Here is a 19,963-nt window from a genome sequence, read left to right as displayed (position 1 = left end):
TAGAATAAAATTTTTATTCTTAATACAACAAAATACAAAGAGAAAAGTGCAAATGTGGGTTATTTTCTTTTAATGTTATTTTTAAAATTGGGCAGTATATGGAAGTAGCAGAAGAAAGAAGTTCCCCTTTTCAAAGGAACCCTGAGTTGCTGGAAAGATCTAAATTTGCCCTGAAACTTGCTCGGATGATCTGTAACAAGTAAAACTGTTTTCTTGATCCCAGATTTTCCAGTCCCCTAGGAAACCCTTGTGCTCTCTGAGGCACACTCACCTTTTAATGGAACTGTGACAATTATCAGCTGTTTTCTTACAGTTTCTTATAGTAGCCTGTAACATTAGTCTTCTAAAAACTCCTGTCATGCCAGGCAGGCAATGAGGTTGAGTGAACTGCACTACAGAAAGAACCACCCATGATTGGAGGTAAACTATGCGGATATATGTTGGGGTGGAGGTTGAAAGGAGCGTGGAGGGCATATTTGAAGCAGACTGTGCAACTGCTACAGCAGGTCTGACTAGTTTGAGATGCCTAAAGGCAGCTTTGTCTTAACTTCAGGTAGCTGCAAAATGAAGTTTTAAAACCTAATTCAGAAATACATCATCATCTTCCGGTGCCTCCGCAAACTCTTGACTTCTCATGTGTTTTTACAGGCGCTCTTTCACCTTGGAAGAAACATTTAATAGATACACATACACGTGCATGCATATCACTTGCATATTTTTAAAATACATGTTTCATCAAGGTAGGAAACAGGCGTTCATACTCAAACCACAGTGGTTTTTTTAAACAGTGGTAACATTTTGCTTTCTTATCGTGCTCTGTGCGTGTGTATGTGTGTGCATGTGAGAGAGAAGCCTCTCTATTTAAGCATTTTTGACATGGCATGATTTGTTGCCTGTTGGTTCTTGTGCCTTTGCCTGTCCCTGTGTAGGAGGAGTGACTTACACTTCATTAGTCTGTGCTGCGGTCAGAAGGATTTTGACCAGAGTACTCTCATGCCGGCTGTCCCAGGAGTACAATAACCTGCTTAGGTTACCCTCCTGTCATCTAGCTCACGGTCTCCCTTACCCTCCTCCTCCATCTGTTTGGCATAACTGGCTCTTCTCAACAGCTCTTCCCCTTTCCTCCCCTAACTAAAGTATTCCACAAATAACTTGCAAATGAATAGAAGAGAGAGAATATTTTCTGTGTGTGTAACGTACAGTGTAGAGCTTCCTGTTGCTGCTGTGCTTTCCCTCACTGGCAGTGGAACATACGTGATACATATGTGCTCTTATGTGTTGAGTTTTTCTGTTTGATTGGTTTTTTGGTGTTTTTTTTTTTAATTTGGGGAATATCAGTATAATACTGTCTTGGGTGAGGTGAACGGGTTGTGCTTGAGTGAATATGAAATGAAGTTTGGGCCATTTTCAGTTTCCTGATCTCTTCTTCTGTATTTTCCACTCCCAATTTCCAAAGACTCGGTTTGTGGGTTAAGTTTGTTCCATGTTAATTGACATGTACTAAGCCTGCTTTGAAATACAGGTTTAATGCACATGTTGTTAAAATATGCTGTTAAAATGGTGTCCCCATATAAATTTAAATGATTTATTTGAGAATGTTTAATTTACTACGTAGAAGTTCTGTGGATCCCATGGCGGCTGTTTTAAAGGGTATCGCTTTGGTGTAGTAGTATTTGTTGTGAAATCAAGCAGATGCCATGAAAAATGGGATCTCTTCTTGTCTCTTAACTTGTGGCTGTTGCAGTTTGAGAGTAGTTCAAGGCTGGCCAAAGTTCCCTTTATCAGTTTTCAGGCGACTTCGTAGGATGTGAGAACACATGCTGTATTTCAACAAACACAAAAGCTTTAGTACCCTGGACTGAAAGGCCAGCAGTTATCATCTTGTCTAACATCACTTAACACCATCTTAGCAAACTTTCATGTCAAACTTTAACTACCTTTTTTTTTTGTTTGTTTTGTTTTCACTGGTGGTGGAGAAATGTCCAACAGCTTTTCCACCTCTTTAAGAAAAACATGGGGGTGAGTGGGCGCTTTTTCACAGAATATACTTGTTTTCAGGGCTGTGTTCACTCCAGTTAAGCAAAAATGTTGAAAACGACTCATATGCTGTGTAGCTACTTAAAAAAATGCCAGGGAAACACCTTTCCTTTCTCTTAACTCTCAGTAGTGAGAAACTGGTTAGCAAATAAAATCTGCAGGCCAGGAGCTAAACATGACTTGTCATTGCTGGGATGTATGTTGCATTTTGCAGTATACGTTATTTTAAGAGGTTGGGTTTTTTCCCCCCTTCCTCTTCTTCCCCCATGCCATTCGCTGCTTTTCAGTTTGACTGTGATAATTTATTCAACACTGTTTTCAGAGCAATAACCTACTTTTTGGCAAACGATTCGGTTCTTTCCACAGTAGCACGGGTATTTTTTTCCCCCCCCATGTGTTTATTAAAGGTCTACAACAAGAGGGGAAAAAATAAGGGGTATCTTTGGGGAAAAGATGCTATGATACGCTTGAAAGCAAGGATTCAATCCAAGTAATTATACATACATGAGAAAAAACTCTTCTCTTATTATACACAAAGGGGTCTCGTCTCTCTTGGATGCATGCACAGTTCTCATTAACCTTAGTAGAAATTATACCCATCGAGTGAAGATGGGTCTACAATACCCGGTCCCTACGCATGCTAAAAATATCAGCTAGACCGTGACATGCGTGTGCCAATGGAGATGTCTTGTACAATATAACACAATGTTGCTGTAATACACTGTTCAGAGCGATGTTGTGGCGGAGGAGGGATGCATAGCCAATCTTGCTATTTCATCATTCTCCCTTAGAGTCTGACCAGTAGCATCTTGTTATTACAGGCATGTAATTTTAGCAGTGAAAAGGGAGCGTGCGTTTGCTAGCCTGTGTCACTTTCTGGTGGCCGTGCTAGCGCTTTCAGATTGTTTTGAATTTAATTTACAAGTAAGGTGCCTCTTTTTAGCCAGCACTTTCGCTGTGCCGATGCCTGCCGGCTCTGCAGTGGGGAGAAATGGAAGGCAGTCAGCCCTTGGCTGAATTGGGCCCTGAAGCAGTACACAGTCGTCCTAATTGCTGCTGCTCCTCTGCTTGAAGAGATTACGGCTCTGGTTCTCCCAGCATGGAGCTGCGTGCACCAGCTCTGGCGTGGCTCCTTGCCTGCTGGTGGGGAGATCTCACTGTGCTGTGGTCTTGCTCGTGGGACCTCCTGCTCATGTGCAGGGAGGCCCAGAGTGCCAGACTTGGGGGGGGGGGACGGGACCGAACAAAACCCCAAAATATGAATGTGGAGCAGAGGGAGCTTCTTGGCTGATCCCGGGGAGGCTTGTGTGTAGAGGCCCTCACATATTTTTTGGGTGACAACAAGCAGAGTCTGCTGAATAATCAGCTAATCACGTAGTAAAGTCAGAGGATCTGGCCTGGTGCTGTGCCTGCTTTTCTTTACTGCAGCTCCGATTTCCTACTGCTGATGCCCAGGTGTGTAATGCAGCTCCTGGTCCTTGAGCTTTTGATGTTGGCAGCAGAGTTGCTCAGCCCATGTGTACACAGCAGTATAATTTCATTCATGCTTGACGGGCCTGGCTGCTTCCTTAACACTGCCACGTGGAGACCCGAATTTCAGAATAACCTCAGCCCAGCTTTTTTGGGTGGCTTTTTGAAGCAGAGTCTCAGCCAAGGTGATCCCCAGCAAGGAGGCTCCTGTGTGGTGGCATGGGCACTGTTGTGAGTAGCTGGTGTGTGTAGCCATCCTGGGGAAGGGTGTAAAGAGGATTTGGCACAGAGATGACCCAAGGAGAGGGGCAGCTTTGCCCTCTTGCTGAAAATCCCTCACCCCCCAGTGACTATCCCTAACAAACAGTTCCCGATAGTGGGAAGGGGGGAATCCTCCACCCTGGTTTGGCTCAAAGCAGGTACTGCCTGGGGTTGGTGGTCAGTGTGGCTGTGTCTACACCAGGTCTGCGAGGGGTTGAGGTGGCGTTAGCAATCATTGAAAGCCTGTTTCATAAAACTTCCAGTTAAGGACAAGACCAAAAAAGGGCAGGCTGGCGTTCCTGGTTGCATCTGCTGGGCGCTGGCGTAAGGATGCTGATGGGACGTCCTGTCTGAAGCAGAACATGTGAGAATTGTCTCACACGGCCAAGATGTCCTTTGAGATAGAAATTACTTCTGTTGGACAATCCAAACCTGTTCTTTCTTCCAGTAAAGACCAACTGCCTTCCTGTATGTGAATAAAACCTCTTTTGAATAAATGTTTTCTAGCCCCGGTATGTCACAAAGCTATATCCCCCCCCTCTTGCTTCGTACTGAGAAGAAGTTGCCAGAGTTGCTCTGAGCTTTTGCTCTTGACTTCAGCCTCACAGCTGGTTTGAAATAAGCCTAGCTAGCTTTCCATGCACAGAACCTGTGCGGTCTTGTTCACCTTCTAATTCTGTCAGGGCAGTCTTTAATGGTTTAACGAGCTAACAAGTGCTCGTCTGATTTAAACTTGCATTATGTTCTGCTACCCTGATAGAATTCCTAATATTATAAACACCCTTAATAACATAGCTATAATCTAGAAAACCTGCTCTCCTTTTTCCAAACAATTACTTAATGAGGCAGTAATTTATTCTAAGCTGTATTTATTGGAGCCCATTCCAGCTTTATCAGACATACTCTGTTTGGTGTGTGCAGTTAGTCAAAAACATTAAAACTGCTCCACTCCTTCCAAGGGAACATGTTACATTTAGCAAACTGACAGCATTAGAAACTGTTTCCAATTTAATAGAAGCATATGTTTCCTGCAAGACTTAACACACTACAGAGTCGGAGATTGCCTTAGACTGCGGCTTTGCCTTTTTTTAGCATGGTGAAAAGGAGCTGAAAACTGAAGGCAGAAGTGGAGTTTGTAGTCATGTTTTTGGTTGTTTTGCCCGCTTTTGTTTTTTGGAGAGCCTTGTAGCAGGGCTTCGGCAGGCTGCAAGTTTAAGAAACTATCAAGAAAGTAGTGTGGGCGGTGCACGGAGAGCTCTCGCTCCAAACGCAGTTTCTGATCATTAACAAACAGCAAGAGCTTGCTTTGCCCTCTGGGCCTCAAATAGTACAGTATGCAACAAGGGAGCGCAGGCAAGGCACGGGGATGGAAACAGTAGGATCAGATTACAGTTTCAAAATATCGCTGGAACACGTTGGCTGGCGTTTACACTATTGACTGGCTTTATAATTGCATTGCTTATTTGCTGGGGAAGGCTTCACCTTACTTTCTGATTAACACAGACACTCCTTGGGGAACCTGGGGACTCCAGGCTCTGAGTACTGAAGTCAACCCCCACGAGAGCTGCATGACTTCAGATGCTCTTCAGATGAGAGCCTGAGCTTCCTCTGATGTCTTGTCTCCTATTTGCCAGGAGGTTTCCTTGCACAGTCCTTAACTAAGTCCTGCTTAGATTAGCCTCTGAAAGTTGCCCACTTAGGTTTTCCTTTCTTATTTCGATTTTAACTTGAGACTAGAAAAGACCCCTGTCGCCCAGCTGAACTGCTCTCCCCCAGTCTTCACTTGCGGGTGCCTAGAGCGGGGGGCCAAGGCTGCCTTCCTGTAGGAAGGAGGGAAGTGCCTGCCTTGCTGAATGCAGGAGTGGGGTGCTGAGCAGCTTTGCTTGCCTCTCTGCTGCTTCTGGAAGAGCCAAGGTTTGCCCATCCACCACAGGAGATGGGAAGAGTTAGGTCCCCATAAAATGTATGTGAGAAATACCTGCCACTTAGAGTTACTGCTGGCAGTGACAGCCTTGCAGCAAAGGCTTGCAAACAAAAACAATTCCCTGTACTCTCTGGAAGCACAGAGCTACCCAGGAGGGCAATTTTTTGATACAGCTCTAAAGGAGAGTTTTATAAGTGCTTATTAAACCTCACTCAGGTTAAAAAAAAAAAAAAAAAAAAAAAAGGCAGCCAAAATTAATGTGAAATGTGTGTTGGGGAAAACAAACCTTGTAAATGGTGAATGTCTGAGCACTGGGTCTGGAGTGGACAAGAAACCCCAGCATAGCTCTGCTCCCTGTAATTCTTGTCTAGGGTTGGGGGGTTTGTTTTCAAATTTGCATGTGACATGAGACCCAGTTCTTAGCAGGCAGCGGTTGTCAGGAGTCCTTTCTAGCCAGGCAACATGGACGCATTACACTTCAACAAGTAAAATCTGCATCAGATCCTAGAGAAGCAGCTTTGCAAAAAAAACCCCAACAAAAAACAACAAACCCACACCACCCGTCAGTGTACAAATTGCAAGCCAGCTGCAGCATATTGAACGTAGCTGTGCGTTACTGCGTGGTACATGCTGTACTAGCTCCCGGGGATGCTGCCGTGCCAGGATTTAAAGACCCTGGTGTCAACAGATGAACTCTTCGGGGAGGGGTGATTTTCATCATGCTGTGGCTGTCGCCTCTGAAAGTCCATGTTGCTTGTTTGCTCCAGTCCTGGAGTTAAACCTTGACACCTGGGCTGTACAGCTTTCTTCCTTGTTTTTAGCGAGGTTGGGAGAGGGTGCCAGATTTATGCTGGCGCTCCCTCCGCTGTTTCTTTTCCTTTCCAACTTCGAATGGGAGGAGGATGCTTGCGCTCTGGGAGGGCAGGCCGGCTCCCAGCTGCCAGGGCAGGTTTGCTGTGCTTTGCCAGGATCCTGCAGGCCAAGGAGCATTGTTCTGCAGTGGGTGAGCCCATGGTCCAGCCCTGAGGGGGTCTTCCCAAGACACCAATGCTCTCCCTCCCTCTGCCATGGCCTTGGGGATGTGGGAACAGGGATGGGGAGAGAGAGGTTTACCTGCTTGCCTCCCAGGATATAGGGGACAGATACTTTGAAGTTGAGTTGTGGAGACTGATTACAAGTTCAGGTGGTCCCTCAGGCTGGATCTGGCAGCACTGAAATGCCTCACGGCAGCCCATCCTGCCTCTGCTAGCTTAGAGGATCTAGCCCTTGTCTTGCCAGTTGAACCCAGTTGGCACAAAAGGCCTTTTTATTTTGGTCCTGCAGCTATCTATGCCAAATTCTGATCCTGCTGAAGTCAGTAACAAAACACTCATTGACTACCGTTGGGCCAGGATACAGCCAACGCAGCCCTCAAGGATGAGGAGCGAGGGATGGAGGAGAGGAAAATAATATTTCATGTGCCAGAAGTGACACAGAAAATGCTTTTGTAATTTACTGGGTAGAGTCTCCAAGAAACCCTGGTGAGGCTCATTTACACCTGAGGTTTGGGGAAACTTCGTTTTGCAAATGAAATGTGCAAATTCAGTACTCCTTGCTGTTCAGGCTTTTATGGGGGGCTTTTGTGTGGGTTTTTTTTTTTTTCTCTGTGCACATGTGTCTGTGAAGTTGTGGTTTATTTTAATCTCAAGTTGCCTTTTTCTTTCTTTTTTTCCTCTTTCTCATCTTTCTCTCTTTTATTTCATTTTTTTTCTCCCCCCCTCCCCCTCCCCCTTTTGGTTTTAATTACCCAAGATTTCAGAAAGTAACCAGTCCTGCTTTCAACTCCACTTTTTACACGAGCCCCTGCTGTTCATGTCTGTCTTTCGTCTTTTGGCTACATGGGGAGGAATTGTTGCCTGTGGACTCTGGAGTTTGATGCTTTTACCTTTTTGAGCAACGTCGTGTTCATTCTAAAACTGAACCTCACTGTATGAAGCTGTTCATCCTCTAGACTGACTGATAGGGTGGTGTAAATATGAGTGGAAATGTAACTTCTTAAAAATCCTTTTCTGCTGTCCCTCTTGGTGTTTGGTTCCTCTTTTTCCTTCCTGTCCGCCTTGATGAGCGGGGAGGGACTAGTGGGTTGTGGAATTGTCTTCAAAGAAAAGCCCTTGGCATTTTAAACTAAACTGTTAAAAATCTTTGAGAATTAACATTAAAGGGTGTTTTTGTTATTGGTGAGATAACCAAATCACTTTCCCCTTCCGTTTTTTATATATCTAGTGCTTCCCTATGCCAAACTCCTAATTATTAAAGACTTCAGAAGTAGTCCAGCAGTGACAAGAGACAACGTCCCAAGTACAATCAATAAATACAATACTTCTTTCATGATGTGCAGGTACCTCTGTCCTCTGGAGAGCGAAGGATTGTCACTAAGTAGGCTCAGAGACACAGTCAGGCATTGCACAAGCTTTTTCTGTGTTTAATCGATGACGGTTGACTCCAGAGAACCACCCGCTCCAGGCTGATTATCTCTTCTACTGAGCCCCAACTGCATTTTTTTCCAGCTCTGTCTGAAGAGAATGCAGAGCCAATAAAAGGAAGCTAAATGACATGCAAATGAAAAAAATATATATTACTTTTGTTTTTCAATTAAGAAAAGCCAACTCCCAAACAATGCTAGGGTTTCTCTGGCTCTGAGGCGCGTGCAGTTGCCCTAAATGGGCAAAAAAGCAAGTTGAATCTTTCTCAGGAACAATGGTTCAGCTTTTGGGCCTGGGTCTTCCAGAGCTGGAGCCAACTGGTGGAGAATATTGGGGAAGATCTCCAAGTAACTCCCCTGGCCCCAGTCCCTGGATAAATGCAGTTTTTCCATTGCCTTTCTTCAGCTTTCTGGTTCCACATACCTAAGTAACATTGAAAACTAACTTGCATACCAAACCCCTGCAACACCCTTTATTAAAACAACAACAACAACAAAGCGATATCCCATCTCAGCTCTTAACAGTTGGCCCCAAAATGACTTTTGCTGGCAGACGGGTGGAAATGCAGCAGTAATACATCTGGCTGGGATTGCTGCTCAGCCAAAATAGATGCACGAAAGACCCTCTGTGGACATGACCCTTTGTCGCTGCCTGTCCAGGCTTGCATTTTGGTGGGTTGCTGTTGTCTGACTGTCCCCATTACGGCCATATGACTTGGTAGGCCAACTGTCCTCTGACACTTGAGAGGATGCGGGTGTATCTCGTTTTGTACTGATCTTTGGCCAAGCCAATCTGTAAGTTTGGCGGTTTTGTTTTCCTAGCAGGAGCTTTGGCTGGAAAGGCTAGGAGCAGTTTTTTGAGATGTACAGAACCAAACCAGATCAAATGTTGGCATTGTACAGCTTAGTTTTTTGGGGGTTTTGTTATGTTCAGTATCTGGAGATATACGACATTGATCTCTTTAATGTAGGTATGAAGCTGTTGATGGAAGGGGAGAAGAGATGGTTTGAACTGTAAAGAACAAATGGGCAACGTTGTCTTAAGCTCTGGGGTGGTCAGAAACTAAAATTCCTTTAAGGAGACCCAGAGAAAGTCTTGCAAGCCTGAAAGCGTGTCTGGTTTTATTGATTCTGTCAGTTGGTCTAAAAGATACTGCCTCCTTGCTTTGCGTCAAATGAATCAAGTGATTTATGGAAACTGGAGGAAAATGGTTTTACAGTTCCCATTTGCATGCCAGAGGAGAAGGGAAGAAAATAAAACTTTATAAAACTGAGAGTCTAGTGGTGCTCATTTGGGCCCACTCTTTGGGGGAATAAACACCCCTTGCTTAGGCTGGCATCCTGCTTTGCTGCTTGAATAGTTAAACCAGCTTCAGTTCAGAGAGCTTTACTGGGGAAAAGGAAACCGAAAGCTGTGCTGAAGAGCAAGTAGGTGAAATTGGGAGTTGCCTGATCTATTTTATCTTTTAAAAGGACAAGCTCTGAACCAAGCTGTGTGAAGATCAAGTGAAATATGAAAGCTTGACAGTGATACATACAGGAAACCTTGAATCATTTCTAAGCTTCCTGGAAAATGATGTAGTGATGTTATTGTCATGTTTACTAGTGATGATCCCATACCTCTTACTGATCAGCTTAAAAAATGTCTTAACTACCAGCTCCTCAATCCTGGATGCAAACGGGCTCAACTGGATTCATTTGAAATGCTTGTTGACGCCCCCAACAATAATAATTAATAATCCGGTGCAGAGAATGGAGTGTGGCCACCCAATTGGTCTGTTTTCTTTATCATGGGGAAAAAGGTTTGCTTTGTAGAGTGAATATTTCTATACATGCCTGGCAGAGCCTGACAAACTTCAAAACTCTCATAGTCCCTAAGACATTTAAAATTTTTTCCTTCACACAGAGCATTGCTGTATCTTTAGGACAGAGTCTGTCTTTTTTTCAGGGGGAGGAGATAGGAAGGGATGGGAAGCTGCTAGCTCTCCTCCTGACCCATTGCTGCTGTGAAAACATGCTGGACTGGGGTAGGGGTTTCGGTTCTTGCTAGCCCAGTCCTCCCTTTCTTGCCCTATCTGGCCAAAGTGGAAGGAAGCATGTCTGTCGTGAACATCTGAACAGCAGAGCCCCCCATCATACCCCAACCCCCGTGCACGGCTCTGGAGTAGTCCGTGGAAGTGACACTAGGGAGCAGAGAAAAACCAGACTTCGGCAGTAGTGCTAAATTTCAGAGGTTTTGTTCACCCAAGATTCCAGGCGCGGGGATTGCTGGTAGCTGGCCAAGGAGCTTGGATGACAGCCTACCTGTTCCTCAGCTCCGCTCAGCTTGCTCCCTCCCCCCTGCCTTTCTTTTTTTAATTGCATAATATGCTAGAAAATGATCTGGATTTGGGACTTATTTTTAACAGAAGAGGCTCACTTCACCCGATCTGATTTTGGATTTAATGTCCAGCAAATGCTTTCTGAATTATTTTTTTTGTCTTTTGCCATTGAAACCCTGATTTCTTCTGCCCCCTCTCCCACTTTGCAAGTGGTCTTTGCTTTTAAATTTTTGTCAGCCATTCTTGGGGATGTTTGCCAGTCCTTAGCTACGTTGTCTTTCTGCAGAACCAGTATATGATGATCAAATTGGTGTTAGACCTGCCTGGTGCAGTCATTTTGCAGGCATGGATCCCGTGGGGGGAACAGGGAATTGTACTCAAATAAAAGGAAGGCAAGTTTTGTCTCCTAGACGATAGCTGCATAATAAAACTGCATACAAGAGGAGTCAGATTTGGGGTTAAAAAATATACGCTTGTTGCAACTTCTGTCTGGGCATTTTTCACTTTTTTCTTTTAAACAGAAAAAACAAGGCAGAAATCTTCATGCCATTTTATTAGTGTTTTGTTAAATGGAGGGGAGGGATGCAGGCGTGGCCGGGGGCTGTCTGTGATCCTACGAAAAGGGTGACTGGGTTAGCGCTCCAGCACCTCACCGCTCTGCCTGGGAAGAGAGAGAGGAAACCCGAGTGTTTGCCCGAAGATGTGGAAACAGGCCGAGCATGGGGTGCTGTTCTGCCGGGCCTGCGATCGTACCCCCGTCTCCGTAGGACTTCTCCTTGGCTGATTTGATGCAGCCCATGGGACAGGCACCTGAAGTGTTAGTACGGCCTCTGCTCCTCCTAGATTTGATTTAGATGTCATAAAATAGCTTGTCTGGTAAACTGGGTCCATGCAGGTCGCGGGGGAGAGAGTTGGGGGGAAGCTGCCGTCTCACAAGCACCAAAAGAAGTGCCTGGCACAGGGGCTGTGCTGTTTCACCTGATTAATTGCTGGTATTTCAACAAACCAGACCCTGGCTACTTAGTGAAGGTGGGGGGGTAGAGTGATGCAGAGGGTTTCTGACCCTAATGCCCTCCCAGTTCAGATGCATAATGTTAGGTCGTGCCTCTGTCACAGCACAGCACAGCAGTTCCTTCATTCCTCTGTGTTTGGGGGCATCTTTGTGTCACAAAAATAATGGTGACAAAATGAGGCTGGGACTGTGCTGTGTAGAGGAGCATTTCCAGGCACTCTGAAACATCCTGGAAGAGACAGCACCAGGGATTGAACTGCCCTACTTACTCTTAGCCCAGAAATTATTTATGATGTGGGGCAAGTTTGGTATAATTCCCTTTGTTTCCTTCTGCAAAATCTGCCATCTGACTGGGAGAAAAGCACATGCATTTATGCTGATTTGTGTTCTTTGGAAAGCCCTACAGCATTCTTTTGTTCTCAAATGAGACCTGACATGGATGTAGTCCTGAGTGAGGAACACGCTTTGATGGGGGAGAAGTGAAGACAAATGGTGCATCTGGAGCGATGCATCCTTGCTGTGGTGCGAAAGCTGTTCTGCCTGTGGCGAGCAAGTTCCTGAAAACCTTACCAGAGGAAGCAAAGGCTGCTGGTGTTGCCTTAGCCAGGCGGAGGCTGAGGAAAGGGTTTCAGACCCCATCATATAAAAACGCTTCCCGCAGCCAGAAGCGCAGGGGCTGCAAGCCCAGCCCGCCCCAGCCCGCTGCCAGGGCTTGCTGTGGGGGTGGGGACGTAGTGCACCCCCCAGTCCAAGGTGCAGCGGGGCCCACGCTCCCCACGTGGATTCGGAGCGCAGGACTAGAGGTGCTGCTGGGCGCCTGGTTCCAGGGGGGGTGTGCTCAGCTCTTCAGGAGGTACCCAACCCCTGTGAAGTTTCCTGAAGAAGATGCCCCCAGCCTCAAAGCGGGACCCAGGCGCTGTCGGGGTTGAAGGCCCTGGCTGCAGCAGCAGAGTGTAGCGCAGAGAGTGGTCTTGGGGAGTAGACTAAAAGACCTGATGGATCATCTTCTTCATCTGTAATCTCTCTAATTCTGAGTGTAATAACTGCGTTGCCTGCTCTAGTACATTCCTTAGGCGATCAGTTAAATAAACCCACGCGGTCAGGTACATGCATATATCCTGGCGTGCTAAGGGGTTGGATCTCCTGACTTCCCTGGAAGGCTTCTCTCAGCAACTGCGCGAGCCTCGCTCCCCTTCCCACCGGCAACGTGCTTTTAGACGAAAAAGGGAAATGCATTGTGAGAACCTCGGTGCGTTACATGTGTGTTCGCAGGCAGAGTACTGCATCAGTCGGGAAATGGAAAGGAGCGCTCAGTATAGCGTCTGTAGCTTGTGCACCTAGGTGTAGATACTTGGGGACCATATGCTTAATATATGCGAGAGGGAAATTTGCTGCCAGGCGCGTAAGGGCTTGAGTTTTATAGATGCTGGTTGAATTTCGGCTTGGAATTTACCAGCGTGGCTATGCTTAAACACAGCGGGCCAGAGCACCGCGTTAAGGCGGCTGCTGCCTCCTCATCCCGCTGCTATGAGCCGAGAGTGAGTTGTTCGTGGGATGGGTTTCCAGTTGTGACCGTCAGGGGTAAGCAAGGAGGGGACGGAGCCGCCAGTCTGTCCACACCACGCGTGTGAGGGAGTGGGTGGGCCAGGGTGGCGAGTCTGGTGCGAGGGACGGGCTTCAGGCTTCGCCCGCTTCATCAGTCTCGTCTCTTTCCTTTCAGATATATGTTGGGGAAAGGAGGAAAGCGGAAGTTTGACGAGCATGAAGATGGGTTGGAAGGCAAAGTGGTGTCTCCTACTGACGGTCCCTCTAGGGTGTCTTACACCTTACAGCGTCAGACTATCTTCAACATTTCCCTTATGAAACTTTATAACCACAGGCCATTAACTGAGCCGAGCTTGCAAAAGACAGTTTTAATTAACAACATGTTGAGGCGAATCCAGGAAGAACTCAAACAAGAAGGCAGCTTGAGGCCCGTGTTCGTGACCGCTTCGCAGCCCGCCGACCCTCTCAGCGACAACTTCCGCGAGGCCCAGCCGGCGTTCAGCCATCTCGCTTCCCAGCCCCTTCTCCCCACTGACTTCGTAAGCACTATGCCCCTGGAGTCCTGCCTCACCCCAGCCTCTTTGCTCGAGGACGACACTTTTTGCACTTCCCCGACTGTCCAGCACGATGGTCCGACAAAACCACCACCTCCTGCTCTCCAACCAGTAAAGGACAGCTTCTCCTCAGCCTTGGACGAAATCGAGGAGCTTTGTCCAGCACCTACCTCCGCAGAGGCAGTAGCAGCCGAAACGGCAGCCGGCGACTCCAAAGCCCACCCCAGTGAGTCCAACGTTCAAAAGCCCGAGGGCCTCCCGGAGAGCAGAACAGCCGAATCGAAACTCATGGACTCGCTACCTGGCAACTTCGAGATAACAACTTCCACAGGTTTCCTCACAGACTTGACCCTGGATGATATTCTGTTCGCTGACATTGATACGTCCATGTATGATTTTGACCCCTGCACGTCTGCCACGGGGGCTGCCTCAAAAATGGCTCCTGTCTCCGCAGATGAGCTCCTAAAAACTCTCGCTCCGTACAGCAGTCAGCCAGTAACTCCAAATCAGCCTTTCAAAATGGACCTCACAGAACTGGATCACATCATGGAGGTGCTTGTTGGGTCTTAAAATATAGAAATATAGCATTTTTTTTTTTTTTTTTAATTTTAAGTACCAGTATATACACTTGGTAGTATTTCCATAGTCCCTCCCACCCCCGATTCACAGCACTGTGCATGCGTCCTTGCTTGCCTTTTTTGAAAAGAAAAGGATCACACTAGTTTTTGCTTCAAGCAGAGTTGGAGTGCCTTCATCCATGTATGACCACTTCTAATGTATTTTTTTTTTAAAGTGGTTCCTCAAGGAAGACCGAATATCCTGGTATAGGAAAGAGTATGTATTGTAGACAATGTTATGTTACTACAAAAAAAAAGAAAAAAAAAAAAAAAAGAAAAAAATTGTAAAAGCTAAGCACAAGGATTATGTTGGGGAAAGCTGTAAATTGCATGTGCATATTTGTCTATTTTTTCTATAAGTTTTATTGCAAGAGGTAAAAAATTTTATTATTTAGATAATCTCAATACCATTTTAGCCCTGTATAGGTTGATTTAGCAATTCAGCCTTTTGGAGGCATTAACCTGCTCCTCTTTAAGTGTTGCATTTACATGGCTGTTTAGAAACTGCTGCCCAAATTTATTTTATATTTTTGTACAGATTCTGCAGTTTATGATATTGTTTTTTCTAAAAACAAATGCTGTTTATACACACAAAAAATAGCTATTTTGATAGGATTTGCTCACATAGTTCCTGCATAATTCAGATGTACAAGAACCACTTGTACTTTTATACAGAGTTGTAATGTTTTATATGTGTATGGTGCAAAGAGAAAATTGGATCAAATAAGCCTGCAGTCGGTTTCCCTGAATGCAAACAAAAAAAGTGCTTTAAGAAAGGGCTGGGAGCTGCTTCTGTAGGAGTTTCACAAGTGTTTGCTCCCTGCTGTACCCACTGCGCGCTACTGTGATTCCTGAAACTTAGAGCCATGTCCTTTTCCAACACGTATGTGAAGCAGTTGGCAGGAAACAGTTGTGGAACTTCACCCAAAGAGGTCCTGAGCACCACCGCGGCCGCAGCCTCCCTGCCCCGGCGCCAGGCTGGTGCCCCCAAGCCCACCTGCGTCCCCTTGCCGAGGCGTCCATCCTGCGTGACGTGGAGCGCCTTAACACGGCGGCAGATCAGCGCTTCCTCACCCGAAGCTCCTGGGAGTGGTTTTGAGGGAGAACATGCCCGTTGCCTGCCGAGAGCCGACCTCTCACGGAGACCTTCCTGACTGATGGGCACACACGGAGCAGGCGGAAGACTGGTGTTGACAGCGTCCACTCGCCCTTTCTTGGAGCATTTCTCCTTCCTCCCCTCTCCCCACCTCACTGTGCTAAGTGCTGAAAAAGGTAACTTCAGTATTACTGCAGTGAAGCTCATCTCTTAACCTGCACTGGATGGACTTGCTTTAATATCCATTGCTGTTGGAACTGGAGCCAGTCACGTTCCATCACTTGGCATCTCGTATAGGGTTGGTTTCTTGTATCAACTGTGTTACCTGCTTTACACTTTATAGACCCGTTTTACAACGAATATACAGACACAGCTTTCTATGCATGGTCCCGTTCCCTGTAACACCTGAGAAATCTTCTCCTTACTGCACCAATAGCATTTTTTTAAGTTCATGATGGTGTACATTTAATTTAAAAAAAACCCAGTGTTTGCAATGTATCATGCCTATTGCTGAAGTTGCTATGGCATTTTAGTTTTTCAATGGTACTTTAGCTGTTGAGTGCCGGTTACAACCTATATTGTTGACATGCCTATGGCTTCTTTAGGAATAACTTTTATATTTATTTAAGAAATTTTAAATTATGTTTTACGTCATTTGGCAATATTCAGTCAGTTCTGCTCCCTTCTTGTCATGGATGAAATTGGGTCTTGCCTGCCTTTTAAGGAGGCAGCTTTTTATAAATTGGCACTTTAAAACAGGCCATATATATTTATTAGTATATAGATAGATAGATGTAACATAGATATGCACACAGACACAGTATAAAAGCAAATACATTTTGCAATGAAGGAACTCCTAATTGAAATGAAATGCGTCATGTACAATTACGAAACGCGCTTCTGGCTCCTAATTCATCTGCCAGGGTGAGATGCGTGGTAGGGGAGGGGGGACTTGTGGAGCAGGTGGGTTTGCTTGCTTCTTTTTTCCAAGCTGAACTCAGTGAAGCAGTGGGATTGCTGAAGGATTTGCAGTTGTTTCCTTACATGGACTAAAAAAAAATATAGTAATAATAAAAAAAAATTAATTGCTTTGAACAGAAAACTGTTGACCAAGTGTAGCTTTAGGGACCATCAGAGGCGAGGGGGTGGGTAAGGAGGGGGGGCGGTGCTGTCTCACGCCCAGCAGGACCAGCCCTTGCCTCAGCCACAGCCCTCGGCCCTTGTCGGGAAACAGTCGGCTCTGCCCATTGCGCGTTTCTGGTGACTGGGGCGATGGCACCACGCCAGGGTGCCGGGGCTGTCCCCGCAAACCTGCAGGCGCACGGTCACATCAGCTGTTCCACACGGTGACTGGGTAAGCACTTGCCTTACCAGGGCTAAAACCCAACTGACGGCACGCTGGATGGAACTGCCTGTTTTTTTGGGAATACTTACGCATTTAAACAAGTACCATATGCTAGGCAAGAGTTCGCATCGATGCGGTTTGTGGAGAGCTGTGCTGTTAAGTGGGGTTGAAGTTTTTATGTCCACAGAACAGGAGCTTGAGCTCTAAATCCACGTTACCACTCGTAAGATGATGTCTGTGTATCCTTGGTGCTGAAGCGCATGTCCTGCGGGGTATCCGTGCAGGAATCCCTTAGGACATAAGCCTGCCTGACTTACGGGACTAGGCGAAAGGGCGGCGAGGCTGGCGCAGGCTGCGGAGGGAAGGGCTCTGCGGCCCTTGCTCCCCGCACAGTCACTTACCGCCTGTAGCGTGGCCTTTGCCCTGGTCCTAACAGCAGCCACGTTCGGAATTTCTGAGACCTACACCAGGGATGGAGATTGACATTAATGTGCAATGAAGTGACAAGATGGGAGCAGAATTAAAGAGCTTTGGATTTGAAGTGATTTTTTTTTTTTCATAAATTATTTATTCTTTTTTTTTTTTTCCTTCTGTAAATATATTTATTTTATTGTGAAGCTAACAACATCTGGATTGTAACATGTACAGAATGTATGGTAGGAATGTATTCTCTTGTAGGAATGTAAATCTGTATGAAAAAGGGTACGGGAGCCAGATTCAGAGAAAATGAATTGAGTTCCAGTCAGGATATGCATGGCTCACATGACTTACCCCCACCCCACCCCTTTTTTTCTAATATGGGTCTGGTTTGAAATATGCAAAAAAAGTATGGATGAGGGGCAGTTTTATGTTCAAAATTAGTCCTAGCCGGGCTCCTACCCCATCAGCCTCGTGAGCCGGGCGTCCCTTGGGAGCTGCAGCAGAAGGCAGGAGCAAGCGCCGTCCCCTCCGTCGCGCTGGGCTGGCCGGTGTAGGAAAAGGTGGCGTTTGTAACGCCTGCGGGAAGCCGCGCTCGAGCCCCCGGTGCTGGACGGCTGGAGAAGGTGGCAGGATGTCACCTCCAGCCCCAGAAGCTGCGGCAGCCAGTGCCACCTCGCTGCCCTGCCTGTCCCACCGGCCGGTCCCTGGACACCACGGGTCCCCTCCAGAGCCCGGCGGCACCGCACGGCCCGCTGTGCGATGGGGAGCTTCCCTCGGCGAGAGCACGGCTTGGAGCAGTGTCGTCCCTGAGCACATCCGCCTGGCGCGGGCCTGGCAGCCAGCTGGGCACACCAGGCCTGCCAGCCAAGCTGGACCCTCGCAAAGGGAATTCGGTTTTTCCTCAGCGCTGTGTGGTCATAGCCCGGGTTGTTTAAAACTGATGTTCTGAATTTAAAAGTTTACACTTTGATCACCATTAAGTTGAGTAAATGGTAATGGGTCCTGTCCGACAAACGGTTTAATTCACTCCGGCATATTGTGACCTTTTGGTTCTTGTTACAGGGTTTCTTTTGGGTTTGTCCCCCCCCCCAGCCCCCTACCAGGTTTCAGTATCCTGCTTCTGTGCAAGTTGCTTTCAGTGCTTCTATTAATTAATGAGACTGAACATTTTTAAAGTCATTAATTCTTTTTTAAGCACTTTTTCTGAAAATAAGCCTAATGCAAGTTCTGGAACCTCTTTAAAAACACAAATTGCAGATAAAATCCCAGCCTTGACTCCTGTCTAGTTCTGAGCGTAATCCATACTAGCGCCTGTAAAGGCCAAGATTCTGGAAAAGGTGTAAATAGTGTGACATGTTCAGTGCATGGTTGTTTGAACAGGGCTTGTTATTGTCAAAAAAAAAAAAAAAAAAAAGAAAAAAAAGAAAAAAAAAAAGAAAAAAAGGCTGTATTTCCCCTTCCCCTCCCACAGACCTTAGAGCTGTGCCTTTTCTATGCAATATTACAGACATATACATCTGAAACCAGATTACTGTATTCACATGTAGGTATGGGCTGTAATCAAAAAAACAATGGGACAAATGTACATGGAAATGAGCAGTCTTACTTTTGTAGTTTTATATTATACAATAAACAATTAAAATAAATTCTGGCTTCATTCTTTCCCTCCACAGATGAGGACAGTAAGGGGGAGACGGACCCCACGGGGGGAGTGGCAGGGGGCAAGGGACCGCCCGGTCCCACCCTGCTCTTCTGTACAAACAAGAGAAATGTCACCTTGTGTGAGGCGTTTGTTGGTGACGGAGAGGTGCCCTGGGTGGCCGTGTCCCTCCGTGGCTGCTCTTGGACTCAGAGGACTGGGGGCTGCTCAGCTCCACCACGGTGCGATCTGCGGCTCTTGACTCGGGCCACCTGGAGCGTGCAGCTTGCCAGGTGCCACCAGGCTACCAGAGAGGAATCCGTCCAGGTTTGATACATATAGTGCACTGGCCTTCAGGGCATTAAATCCCAGCAGGAAACATCTGATACCTTAATCCATCCCTCCATTAACCAGTGCCCTCTGCCCCCCAGGTGGCTGGGCCAGCCGGGAGGGAGATCTCGCCCCGCTTTGGCTCAAGCCTTTTGCGGCAATGAAGCGGCACCGCTGGGGCGCAAATGAGTCACCCCCTGCGGCCCCCCAGCCTCCAACACCCACAGGAACACGACTGCTCCATTGGGATTTACAGCCGAACCAAAAAGCAGACAGTTGAAAAGCAGCAAGTTTTCCCTACGCTGACGCACCGCACAAAGCATCGTGGCGGCGGCGAGCTGGCTCCTGTGACTGGTGCGGCGGTGGCAGCATGCGGCATGGGGCTCTAGGCACCAGCGGCCGCTCGGGGACAAATGGCTGCGGGGACACAAGAAAGGCAAGGAAAGGAGAGGTTGGAAGAGTTAAAAGCCAGCCCAGGGATTGAATTTCTGTGTGCTCAGCTCAGAGGGCGAAATGCACCCAGGGCTACGGTGCAAACGCTTTCCCCAGCGGCTCCGCTCCTGGCCAGGCCACAGGGTGTTCGCCCCGCGCCGGTGGCTGCCGGCACGTCTCCATTGCCGCTGCATCGACCTGGCGCAGGACACGTGGAGGTGCCACCGCTGACGCTCCCAAAGCCACTGCGGTTTGGTAGCCACGTACCTTTGAAGAGCTCCTTTTCTCACTTGTGACTTGGTACCAGGTGCCACCAGCCCCAAAGGCCAAGGCTGCGCCAGAGCCACACTTACCCCCCTCCCTGGGTGAGCGGCTTCCCACCCGCACCAACCCCCCAGCTCAACAGCAACCCAGTGCTCGGGGCTTGTGCAACGGGGCTACGTGTGCAGGGAGCTGCCAAGCGTTGGTGGCGTTGAGTTCTGGGGTACCCCACACCGGA

General features: G+C 47.2%; 1 protein-coding gene across 4 annotated transcripts in view; it reads left to right on the top strand.

Moving 5' to 3' along the window:
* The window catches only part of SERTAD2 (SERTA domain containing 2), an 84,748-nt gene extending 66,039 nt beyond the window's left edge, over positions 1-18,709 (top strand). For 3 of the 4 annotated variants that reach the window (XM_005232433.4, XM_055810558.1, XM_055810557.1), the window contains one exon: positions 13,207-18,709. In XM_005232433.4, coding sequence (XP_005232490.1) covers positions 13,211-14,155 — 945 coding nt within the window. In that variant the 5' untranslated portion in view covers positions 13,207-13,210 and the 3' untranslated portion in view covers positions 14,156-18,709. The remainder of the gene's footprint in view (positions 1-13,206) is intronic. The other variant, XM_055810556.1, reaches the window with a different exon arrangement.
* The last annotated feature ends 1,254 nt before the right edge of the window (positions 18,710-19,963 follow it).

This window comes from Falco peregrinus, chromosome 7 (assembly GCF_023634155.1).
Source record: "Falco peregrinus isolate bFalPer1 chromosome 7, bFalPer1.pri, whole genome shotgun sequence".
Lineage (NCBI taxonomy): Eukaryota > Metazoa > Chordata > Aves > Falconiformes > Falconidae > Falco > Falco peregrinus.
This window is presented reverse-complemented; position numbering and strand designations above follow the sequence as displayed.